Here is an 11,880-nt window from a genome sequence, read left to right on the forward strand (position 1 = left end):
TTGCTGGGTTGGTGATGGGCACGTGGTGTGGGGCTGAGGGCTGCCAGTGCCAGGGTCTGCAGGGTCCTGGGCTTCTAGGGGACAGCTGTGCCATCCCCACTGAGGACACGGTGTGTCAGTGCTGGACAGACGGACACGTCTCCGTCATGCAGCAGTGGTGTCATCTTGGTGCCTGGGGACACCGAACCCCTGGGACCTGGGCTAAGGGTGGACTTCTGGGAGGTGCTTTGGAGTGGGGGATGATATGGGACTTTGGGGACCGCCGCATTGCTGCTCTGTGGGGGGGCAGGTGACCTGAATGGGGACATGTATCTGTCCTCCTTGTGCCCTCTAGTGGCTCTGTCCCCTCTCCTTTTCCACGGCCACACGGGTCCCACGGTATGGAGACCTGAGACCTCAGAGCCAGAACTGTTTGGTAGGTGAACTCAAATGCATTTTATTGAAGAAAACCAAATCTTGGGATTTCTAAAACAAAGTTTCTCTCTTTCCCTCTCTCTCTTTTTTTTTTTTTTTTTTTGTTGTCTGCTTGGGGCTGATTGCTATCTTTCCATCTCCTCTGTGTTCAATCACATGAGAGCCCAAAAAAACCCAACACGTTATTTTTTTCCTTCTTCTACTGATGTTTCTCTTTTATCTAAAAGAAATAAAACAGTCCTTCGGTACACTTCTGGGAAGGGGACACACCAGAGTGCCCTACAGCAGCTCCTGCATCCCATTCCCACAGCCCTTTCTGTGCTTTTGGGTCCTACCCAGAGCTGTGGCTGCATCCCTACAGAGCCCAAAGGATGGAGGTGTCCCTGGGCACTTGGCTGGCAGGGGGATATTCCTATCTGGGAAAGCAGATGTTGCTTATGAGCTTTCTAAGCGGTTTCTCCTCCGTCTCAGAATTGCTGCTTGGAGAAAGAATTTAATCCCCTTTTGTTGCACATATAGGGGAGAACAAAACCAAATGCCACCTGGAGAAGTTTCCTGCTGTTGTTATGCAGGGCTTGGCACCAGGACCTGGATGAGCTGTCACTGCAGTGGATGGGATCAGAGGGTGACAGGTGCTGGCACAGCACAAACCCAGCCCCACGGCATCACACCAAGCAGCACCAGGGCTCTGCCAGCGTAGTGAGGGGCTGCAGGGCTGCAACCACACAGCTGTTCTGCATTTTGGATTTCTCCCCCTTCCAGCCTTGTTAGTATTGAAATTATAAAACAAGTGCTTGCAAGTTGGTGGCTGTTCTCCAGGACCCTAATTAGTAAATCTCTTCATCCCCCCAGGGCTGCAATCTAATAATAATAAAAAGGAAAACACACACCAACCCCAAACAAGCCCCAAACCTTGTTTGATGGATCGGGAGTGCTACCGAAACAGTCGGGAGCGGCTCTTCCTGCTTAGTATGGTAATTAAACACTTCAATTGCAATTATTTTTGCAATTAGATCAGTCTCTAATTGTTATCATAGGTGGCACAGCTTTGGGTGGGGTGCGTTTGTCGGATCTTCCTCCCTGAGTTTTAGAGGGAAGGGTGGATGCCGCGGCTGTTTCTGGCCTGGGGGTGTTCTGGGACAGAGAGGGGCCGGGCCGGGAGCCGCAAGCAGGGGGAGCTCCGAGCCCGTAATGCTGCCCGGCCCGGGGGGTCCGGAGCCGCTCTGCTGCCCTCGCTGCCCCCCGGCTCTGGGAGCGGCGCGCTCGGCTCCAGCCGCGTCCCTGCGGCTGTGCGGTGTGTGAGTGCGGTGGAGAGGAAGGGCTGGGGGCTGGGGGGAGCTCTTCTCGAGGTAGAGTGTGCTTGGAGAAATCAATCGTGCTGTTCTGCCTCTGTGTTAAACGGGATTTTGTACGGCTGAGTTCTGCCCAGGCTCGCTCGCAGACATCCTGTTTCTGCAGACTTGGCGTTGAGCTGCTGCTGGGGAAAGAGCCTGGGTGCAGCCACACGGCTCGGCGGCTCCCGCGGCTCCGGGTCCTCTCTCCTTGCCGTGGGGCTGAGGTTGCGAAGCCCACAAAGAGCAGGGGACGCCCCGGTATCCCCGAGGTGAGGCTCCTCTTTGCCCCGTGAGGATGCTGCGGGGTTGCACGTGTTGTGATCGTGGCCGTCGATAGCTCTCCTGTCACATCACCCCTCTGCCGGGCCCCCTCGGGAGGTGGATGTTTCCCTTTGACGGAGCACCGCGGGGCGTAGCGCCGGTCCTGGTTGGGCTGTCTGGCACCGAGGCTGCGGCTGCATCTCCTTTTCCCTGCTGTGCCTGAACCCCAGACCTGCTGGGGTATGCCCTGGCTCTCAACCCACTAATGTAGGGCTCCGTGCTGGAGATGTCATGGCCCCTGATGGTGCAGGTTCTTCTGTGCTCCTAGTAAGAAACGTGGGCAGGCAGAGGCCTTTTCCAGCACCATCTGGGGAGGCAGCAAGTGCCACGTAGCAGCACAAGGATCCTACAGGGGAACAGAGAGACCATTCAAAGGATATGCAGGGTGCAGGTATTCACTTGCCCCACTTTCGTCTCCCTGCGGCACAAGGGATTCTGCATTAAGCATGGCTGGGAGGGTCTGCGGTGCAATGCTGTGAGGATGTTCACAGCAGAGTGCAGCTGTGCTGAGAGCTGCTGAGGGGCAGAGCTCAGCAGTGTCACCCAGAGCTCATCTTCTGATGCTCCCTCAGAGGAGCTGTATGTTGCTTTGTGGCTTTCTCTGCTCACTCTTCCCCTCTCTGTGGGCCAGCAGCAGCGGCTGTTGTCACATCTGCAAATAACTGAGTCAAAGTGACACTTGTGGGCGTGCTGGGGTCAGCAGTGCTCTGCCTCAGAGTGCTTCCTCTCCCTCCTTTGCAGGTGGGTGCTGCGGGGCTTTGCTTGGCTCCTGCTGGGGTGCATTCAGATGGGTCCTCACATGAGGTGATGTTTCCTGTCCTCACTTCCATGTCACAGGGAGGAAATCTGTGGCCACAGCAAGACCTCAGATCTGCAAACCTCTGCATAGATCGACCATGCTTTGCTGTGCCGATTAGATTAGAAATCTCTTGGGGGAAATTGGCATCTTGTCTCTGCCTTGTGGAAACTAAATGTTGTTCAGAAGATGTGTGCATCACAGAGGGAAAGCACAAAGAACACAACTGGCATTGGCTGTCCCTCTGTCCTGCTGGCTAGGAGGCTCGAGACACCTCCTGCTTGGGGTCGGTGTAATTTGTCCCCCCGGGAGCAGCCTCTGTGCTGTGCCCTCCCCATGCTGTCACCTCCGTCTATCACACCTCAGTGGGGCCCCATACATGGGGCTGTCGGCATGACCTTGGCTGGGGCGTGCTCCTCTAGCTGCACCGTGTGGGTGACCTCATTTTTCACCCCCTGGGCACAATCAATACAGAGAGCCCACGTTATCAGCATGCAGTGTTTAAGAGAGAGTGTGTGGAGGTCATGATGACCTTGCCCAGTCCTTGAAGAGGAGGGCTGCACAAAGTGGCTTTTGGGAGCTCAAAGGCATCCCATTGCACAGGGGCAAATGGCCATATCCTCTGCCCAGTGCTGCTGGGGACAGTGGAGATGCCCAATGTCAGTCTCCCAACTTGGGAGTCCAGTCAGGTGGTGACTCATGGTACTGATGTAGGCTTGCAAAAAAACAGTGTGCTGGAAAGCTGTGATCTGGCACAGCTGCCTCTGCAGTGCATAGTGGCTGCTCCCAGCATGGGCAAGGGGAGCTGGCAGTGTCTTCCAGAGAATCATGAAGTGTTTTTTGTACCCTCACACTTCAAGAGCAGCTGGGGAAAGAGAAGGGACAGCTCTGGGCAGTTGCCCTGGGTTTGGAGAACAAATGCTCCCAGAGGGAGGATGTACCTCTGGTGCCATTGCTCCCTGCACTGCTGACTTTTGGGATGGGATGGCTGGACCCAGAAAAATGCAATGGATGTCCCCATTCATTAAACACAGCAGCACCCTGAAACCCCAGCCCTGTACTCACCCTGCAGCTCTTGCCACTGCTCTCAGGTTTCTCCCCAAGGGAAGTCCAGCTGTGTCCTTCCAGCCTTGCAGAGTGCTGGAAGAGGGCAGCTGGGAGCAGAGGCCAGGAGATGGGGTGGCTGAGGCTCACGGGAAAGCTCCGTCCCTGGAAGGAGTGAAATTGCACATGGAGATATAAAGAGGAGATAGGTTGGTGCCAGCGTGGGTGAGCCTGTGGGCTTTGCTCTGGACACATCAGTTGCTGCCTGCATGGGATTGAGCCCATGGGAAGGAACAGGATGTGGTGGCTGGCACAATGAGTTCTTCCCTGTTTAATGTGTGGCAGGGGGTGAGGAGCTGCATGCTCACCGCAGCCCCGCATACTCCCCAGTACCCATGGAATTGCTGCCTGTGTCACAGTGGCTCTGGTGCATGTTTTTTCCATAGAAGTGATGGGGCTGACTCCTGTTCCTGTGCTTGACATCTCCTGAGACCACTCATGTTTCTCTAGTATGTTTGCTGGTCTTTCGCTGTGCTTCGTAACAGGAAAAAACATAATGGGCAACATTTCAAAATTATTTCCCCTGAACAACTCCATGGGGTTGCTCTGGGCAAAGCTCTGCTAGGCTCCAGTCTTATTGGAGGAAGATATGGATTTGTGAGTGATATGTGCTGCTCTGTTCTGTTAATGTGGCTGGAAGAGAGGGACCATGTCTCTCTGAGCTCGAGGTGACATTGGCAGTTGGGGTTTGAGTGACTCCTGCATGGTCTTGGGGTCTCAGACACCCAATGTGTGCATCCCTGACGGGGAAGGGGAGAAGTGAGAGAGGCCCACGCCATCCTTGGTGCATCATTTCCAAGTAAGTGAGTAGGCAGATAAACAGGGAAAGTAAAACCAATAACTCAACCGTCAGCCCTCACATTGACTTTTATCTGATCACAAGCAGAAACCACAGCAGTGATGCTGGCTGGTATGGGAAAGAGTTCTCTGGATTTAGAAAGGTCAAGAAACATCCCTGTCCTTGTGTCTTCACCTCTGCTTCCTGTAGTGCACGATATGTGCTCCACTGCTGCACTGCCTGCTATTCAGCCTCTTCCCTCCAATGTTCTGCTTCATTTGGGCACAAATCCAGAGAGGAAACATTTATTTCTCCTGCTGGAAGGAGGTGAGAGATGCTCACCTTTTTACCGGTCTCATTCAAATGCACTCGAGTGTTAGGAAGGAGCCAAACCTTCCCAACTGACTGAGCCCCAGCACCTGATCCAGCCTATTGCTGGGCCATCCCCCAGGGTTCTCTGCTCTCCCCTGGGTACAGGCTGTAATGCTGTGCAGGAACCAGCTGGTGTTTTGCATTGCACAAACAATTTAGTTAAATAAAATCCCACGTGGTGCTCCACAGGAGCAGCACAGGTTTTCTTCCAGCCCCGTCTGTGTCTGCAGAAGCATCTTTACTGTGCCAGGCACGTGCCTGAGTGTGATACAGGCTGAGCCTTTCGCACCGCTCTGCCCTCTGCTTCACCTCCCTGCTTTCTCCTTCCTAAAGCTTCATGCTGTGTTTTGGGGACAGCACCAAGGGCACGTGCAGCAGGGATTGAAAGAACAGCTTATCGGTGGGATGGAAAGTTTCTGGGCTATCAGGGGGTTATCAGTTGCTGATGCCTGGAGGTTAGATTAGGGTCTGGGAGCAACAGCTCACATCATGGCACAGCATGTGTCTGTGTTCTCCTTATGTCAGGTGGGCCAAGGAGGTGCAGGCTGATTCCAGAAGATAGAGGTTCCTGGGCACAGTGCTTGCATCCCATCCGTCCTCCCCATCACTGCACCTCTTCCAGGGTCCTGCCCCTGGCGGTGCTTGGGGTACTGCTGGGGGGGGATTTATGGCTCTATGTGTGGTTGTTTGTGTTCCTAGAAAAGTTTGCCAACCTAATTTTAGCTATTTTTGTTCCAGAGATGGGAATGGAACTTGCTGTTGGCTGTGCTCACTGCTGGGGCAGACTGAGAGCGGCAGTGCTGGGTGTCTGAGCTGACAGGGTCCTGGGGACAGGCAGTGTGGCTGCGGGAAGGCTCTTACCTCTGCAGGGCTCCATCTGCCAGCAAGATGCCTTTCCCATTCCTCATCTCCAGTTTCAGGCATTTCCCCTCCTGCCCATCCAGGCTCTCCCCGCAGCTCCTGCCTCGGGGCTGACCCTTCTGTAGGGAGCTCTTGGGGTCCCCTGTCCTCCAGCAGTGCAACAAGTGCTGGTATGCCACCCGAAAATCTCTATTGAATGTCCCGTAGAGGATGGGGTTCAGTGCTGAGTTGGCATAGCCCAGCCAGAGGACGATGGACATGGGTGTGCCTTTCACACTGCTGTCCCCCCGCACCCCTCGGTACGTGAACACTGTGAAATAGGGGAACCAGCAAATGATGAAGGCTCCCATCACCACTGCCAGCGTCACAGTGGCTTTGTGCTCCTTCACCATGGGTGGCATGGGGCTGTTGCTGCTGCACCACGTGTGGTTTATCCTCTTGGCTTGCTCCCTCGCTATCTTGAATATCCGGTAGTAGGTGATGCACATGATGACCAGAGGGATATAGAAGGTGAGCAAAGAGTCCACCAGTCCGTACACAGAGTTCACCTCTAGCTTGCACTCCCTGGTGCAGTTGGGTGTAGTGTTCTGGACCGCTGTCCCATTGGTATTCCACCCCAGGTGGATGGGGAGGAAGGAGACCATCAGTGAAACTGTCCAAATAACAACCAAGCCCACAGCCACGCGGGATGGGGTGACCAGCTGCTGGTAGCGCAGCGGGGCGGTGACGGCGAAGTAGCGGTCCAGGCTGATAATGAAGAGGTTGAGGATGGAGGCCGTGCACAGCATGACATCCAGGCTGAGGTAGATGTTGCACAACGTGCTGCCGAACGGCCACTCGCTGCTGAGCTCATAGAAGGCGGAGAAGGGCAGCACCAGCAGGGCCAGCAGCAGGTCAGTGATGGCCAACGAGACGATGATGCAGTTGGTCAGGCTGCGGAGCCGGCGGTCCAGAGTGACGGCCAGGCACACAACGATGTTACCACAGAGAGTGAATGCGATGAGCAGGGCCAGGCAGGACCCGACCAGCAGCTGCAGAGGGAAGTCCATGTTTTTTGAAGGGTTTGTGAGGTTGCCACATGGATCCATAGTGCAGTTGCATGGGTGGAACGATTCTGCTGTCAGTGGTTCTATAGATGCTTGGAGTGAGCCTCTACCAGGCAGCCCTGGAGTTCCTTCCAAACCAGATATGGGCCTATGATGGTCCTGGAGATCACAGTAGAGTCCCCTTCACACATACAGTCCGCTGAGCGTGACGTGACCTAGGAATGATGTGCCCCTGCAACTTTCTTGTGTGACCTGGTCCATCTGGGGCTGGAGCTGATTCCCGTGGTGCTGCTGGTGGGTGTCAGCTGCTCCCTTCTCTCCTGCAAAGCCCAGCAGGGTCAGATGCTACGGGGGCAGGTCCCACGGGGTCTCATGCCTGCCTTGCTCTGTGTGCTTGGGTCAGAGATGATGGTCAGCAGTACTTGTTAGGGACAGAGCTTCTTTACCTGAGGACAGCCTGCAAAGAGAGCACCAGATCAGGGCCATATGTGCAACAGTCCCTTGGGCAGCCCCTCCAGAAATGGGGTTTCTGCACCTCCCTGGGTGCCCTTGCTCACTCAGACCTGGACTGGAGAGTTCTTCGGCAGCTGGGGACAGCAAACCCTGCTGGCTGCCTGTCAACTTTGGAGTGCCCATGTGGTGTAGGGGTGGTTTCAGAGGAAAGAAGTTCCTACAGGCTTGTGATTAAAAAAAAGACTGGATTGAAATGAGGAAAGAGCTTTCCAGTGGGAGCAGTGCACTCCATTTACGCAATCTAGTAAAATTAATCAGCACTGTGTGATTCATGAGGCTTCAGAGCTGAACTTCTTAAACTTTGTGCCTGTAACAGCACTCTGAGCAGTCCCATGCTTTGTGCTGATCCCTGTTGTTCGCAGCCACATGGCTCAACCAGTTCAGGGAGGAGACTTTCCATTGCTCAGAGGCTCCTGCTCCCATGACCAGAGCAAGATCCAGACAGGTGCCGGATGCTCCGAGGGGAATTGGGAGCAATGAACCTGTGGGGGTGGCCCACACTGGGGCACTGGGGTGAAGGGTATGGGAAGGTGGCAGAGTGGCTCCTTGCCTTCTGCTGCAGCGAGGGCTCTCGCCATGGAAAGCTCTTTGTTCGTGCACAAAAGGATTGTGGCACAAGCTGAGTGCTGCCTGCCTGCTGACGGCAGACAGGAGAACAGGTTGTTCTCAGAGAAGGGTATTTCCAAGTGAAAAGAATGTTTCTCTTATTGCTCCTAACGCGCTGGAAATGGCAGGATAAATTATAGGGGGAGTAGCAGGCTTAGAAAAATGCAGTGGGTGGATCACAGCCTCCCGTGTGGCTGCTCTGCCACCCACCAACAGCCACTCCTGTGCCAGCTCACGTGAGCTCAGCTGAGGCCGTGCTCCTGGCCCAGCACTGCTGCAGGGCAGGTGCTCTGCTGCCTTACTGGTGCCCGCAGACACAGCACGGAACCTGGTCATGCTGCCCATGCCCAGTGGTGCTGGGTGGGACCCTCCTGGCAAGGTCTGCTCCTTCTGCTGTATTCAAAGCCCTCCTTGCAGGCCGTGCTGTGGGGCAGCTGATCCTGCAGGCTGGGTCAGGAGGAGTTCTGCTGCTTCTTGCTTCTCCCATTAGCTGAGAGTGAGGAGCAGGACCTCCGTATTTCTTAGGCAGGGAGTAGGAACATTTCCAAGGGTGATATGGAGCTGCCATCCATGGGGATGGAGCACCCATTTCTACTGAGAAGGAATGGGGCAGGGCTCGTGTGGGATGTGGGATGCTGCACCTTGGGCTGGTTCCAGGCATGGTGCTTGCAAAGGCAAACCTGAACTCTGGTGGGAGACAGTCCCATATTCTATACTGTCTCATGGAAACATTCCCCACTGGCACACGGCTCTGCAGGAGGAGTGGCACTGCATGGCAATGCATCCTGGCCTGGACATGTTTTTGGCCAAAACTCTCTCCCCAGACAGCAGAGAGCTGAGCAGTGCAATGCTGCTGGGTCGTCCTGTAGCTCCTTTCCCAGCAGTACAGGGCTCTGATGGACTCTATCAGGCACCAGCTGTCTTCCTACAGACACGCTGGGGTTCCCTAACAGCCACATACTTCTGTGCTGTTTTCACTGCTTGGGGCAGCGACCTTTGCCTTTGGTCCCTAAGCATGTGAACTTGTGACAGCTGTTTGGTTTCTGTTGAATTTTAGAACCTTTGGTTCATCTCCTGTAGCATTGAAGTCCCTTGTCTGGTTCAACAGTTCTCCCAAGATTCTCACCAGTACATTTTCTTAGAGAATTTCCATGCTCTGAATCAAGATCACTAATGAAAGCTATTAAACAAAAAATGTGTCTTTAGTCTGATCTTTAAGGAACTCTATTAATAGCCATGAGTACAATAGCTTCTCCTACTGCAGCACACTAAGATCTTCCCCATCAGCTCATCCTTTAACCTCACAGTTCCTGCAGTAATTCCTGCATGAATGGATGTTTTCTGTTCTGTGGAAGCCCGTGGACATTTCATCGGCTTTGTTCCCATTTAAAATGCTGATTATCTCCTCTAGGGTTGGGGCTGTGATTTGTCTATGGGAAATTCTCATTCACTCTCCCTTCTTCTTCCTCATCCCTCACCTTTTAGCATCATTTCTTCTGGTATTGTACGTTTGGGCGCTTTGAACACTTTTGCATGGAGGGGATGGGATGTTGCACCTGGTTCTGCAATGCCAGTAACGTTTGCTGCTCTCCATTAGTGCATTCTCTCTTCTGGCTTAATAGGTTTATGGCAAATTTATTAAAAGCAAATGGACAGGAGAGAACACTTGGCATGTGCCTGGACATGGCAGTGGGTTTGGGGAGCATTTCCAAGTCCCCAGATCTGAGAAGTCTCCCTCTCCTGCATTAGTATGGAGCAAGGTGCTGGGACATGTCACATTATGGGCAAAGCTGATTTCCTGACCCCACAGAGCTCACAGCAAGGCGTCATGGCTTTTTCCAAAACTGTGCTCAAGTGTTTAATCAAGAGATTAAACACTTGGGTTCACCAAGAGGTGCTTGTGACAGCATAGTGCAGCAGGGAGGGGATTTCTGCTGCCCCTGAAGAGGATGTTTGAGGTTTGGTGGTGGGGAGCAGGCAGGGCTTGGGGGACACGGGGACCCCAGCAAAGGGCTGTTCCCATCTGGTGCTGTAAGCGTGCCCCGCTGATGATGTACAGCAGCAGTTGCTTCCTGTGGGGTAAGCAGAGGGGCTGGGAGGCAGAAGCCGATCCCATTAGGGCTGCCAGCCCTGGGAGAGCAGGGGCTCTGGTACAGAAGTGTTCAAGGTAACCCTGAATGCAGACAGCCCAAAGAGCGATGCAGAAATAGGCAGAGAGCCTCCAGCATTTCAAAAGTTTGCTCTTCAGTGACTGCATGAGAGCTGAAACTGAAAACAGAAGCTGGCGGACATGATTTTTAGCTGCAGAAGTCAGAGCAGAGAAACTTGGATTCAGCTTCCTGCCCAAAGCCCACAGCTGCGTTGGGGCACAGAAGGGGTCCTGGGGGCAACATCCCCTCCTGTGCCCGGGTATCAGTCCAGGGGAGCAGAGCAGCTGGGCCAGGGTTGGTGTGCTCAGAGGAAGGGCTCAGGCAGCTCGGGGAAAAAAGTTTACTTAGGAGCAAACCTCGTAGGGATGCTGCTGGGGAGAGGCGAGTGCGAGTGCCGAGGCAGGGCAGTGCTGCTGCCCCGTGCCCCCTCTCTAACCCTGCTGTTCCCCCTCTGTCCGCTCCCACCAGCAGAAGCCCCCAGGGCAGGGCGTGATGGAGACTGCACAGAACATAGAACGCGGAGCGGGGCACACTCCCACCCCCCGACCCCTCTGAACTCTCGCTTAGAAATGCCTTCAGCAGTGGAACAACCAAGAGGAATAAAAAAGTCAGGCAAAAGCTTTACCTGGGAGCGGTGCCGGCGTTCTGCAGCCCTGCAGCAGGTGGGAGCGCCGATCACCGTGTGCCGGAGCAGCTCGTGTGCGAGCGGCGGCCGCCAGCTCCCTCCCTGCTCCTTGCCCACCAATATCCAGGCAGCTCGCTGACTGCGCCGTGAGTCACAGCACCGGTGGGTGGGATCAGAGCCCTGATCTCAGACTCCGAAGTTACTATCCAGTCCAAGTCGAAATGCTGAAAGGAGCCGGGCACGCTGCGTGCAGGGCTGCCCTGAGCCGTGTGTGAACACTGCCGGAAGCATCCTCTGCACGTGCGGTGTCACAGGGAGCCAAGCCAAGTGATAAACAGCAGGGGTGGCCCTCTGTGCTTCTGCTGTCTTTCATTTGTGGGTTTCCACGAATGCTAACTGCTGGGCCAGCAGTGTGGGGAGCTGCTCCCCCTTTCTGCTCTCCCTCTCGTGCTGGGCTGTCTGAGAGCTCCGTGCTGCTGGAGAAAGTCATGCCGACCATTTCCATGCCTCCCCAGCTAGCAACCAAGGGATTGATGTGTCACGCTGCTCCCCATGTGCACCCTGGGCTCCCCATGCTGGATGGAGCTGGGCTGCAATCCTCACTTCCCACCGCAGCCAAGCAGAGACCCCAGCAGCCTTGTGCACAAAGCAGAACGGCCTTGATGTGTTCGTCTCCACAGACCCAAACCCAGCTCTGTGTTTCACAACCTGGGGGTCTGCTGGAGCTTCAGAATGTTATTGCTGGGCAGCAGCAAAGTTGTGTGCAAGGAGGGAATGCTCTGCAAAACAAGGCTCAAGTCTGCTCAGGAATGTTCACCAGCTGAAATTGCTGGGATATTGACTCCTGTCCCTCAGTTCTGCTCAAGAAAGGATCTTTTGGTCTAGAATCTGTCTCAGGATGGGAAGTGCCCTGTAGGAACTCTGATTACGGGAGCAGAACCCCCCTCCAGTCCCATTGCC

The 11,880-nt window shown here is 54.7% G+C and overlaps 1 protein-coding gene across 1 annotated transcript; it reads right to left on the reverse strand.

The window, feature by feature from the left end:
- Positions 1 to 411: 411 nt before the first annotated feature.
- Positions 412 to 11,262, reverse strand: HRH2 (histamine receptor H2). Its single transcript, XM_003210372.4, has 4 exons — positions 10,921 to 11,262; positions 5,981 to 7,483; positions 3,931 to 4,074; positions 412 to 2,415 (listed from the first exon to the last, which is right to left on the reverse strand). The coding sequence occupies exons 2-3, from the start codon at positions 7,066 to 7,068 to the stop codon at positions 4,056 to 4,058; spliced, it is 1,107 nt and encodes a 368-aa protein (XP_003210420.4). The 5' UTR covers positions 7,069 to 7,483; positions 10,921 to 11,262; the 3' UTR covers positions 412 to 2,415; positions 3,931 to 4,055.
- Positions 11,263 to 11,880: the final 618 nt, after the last annotated feature.

The sequence above is a fragment of the Meleagris gallopavo genome, chromosome 15 (assembly GCF_905368555.1).
Source record: "Meleagris gallopavo chromosome 15, MGAL_WU_HG_1.1, whole genome shotgun sequence".
Taxonomy (NCBI): domain Eukaryota; kingdom Metazoa; phylum Chordata; class Aves; order Galliformes; family Phasianidae; genus Meleagris; species Meleagris gallopavo.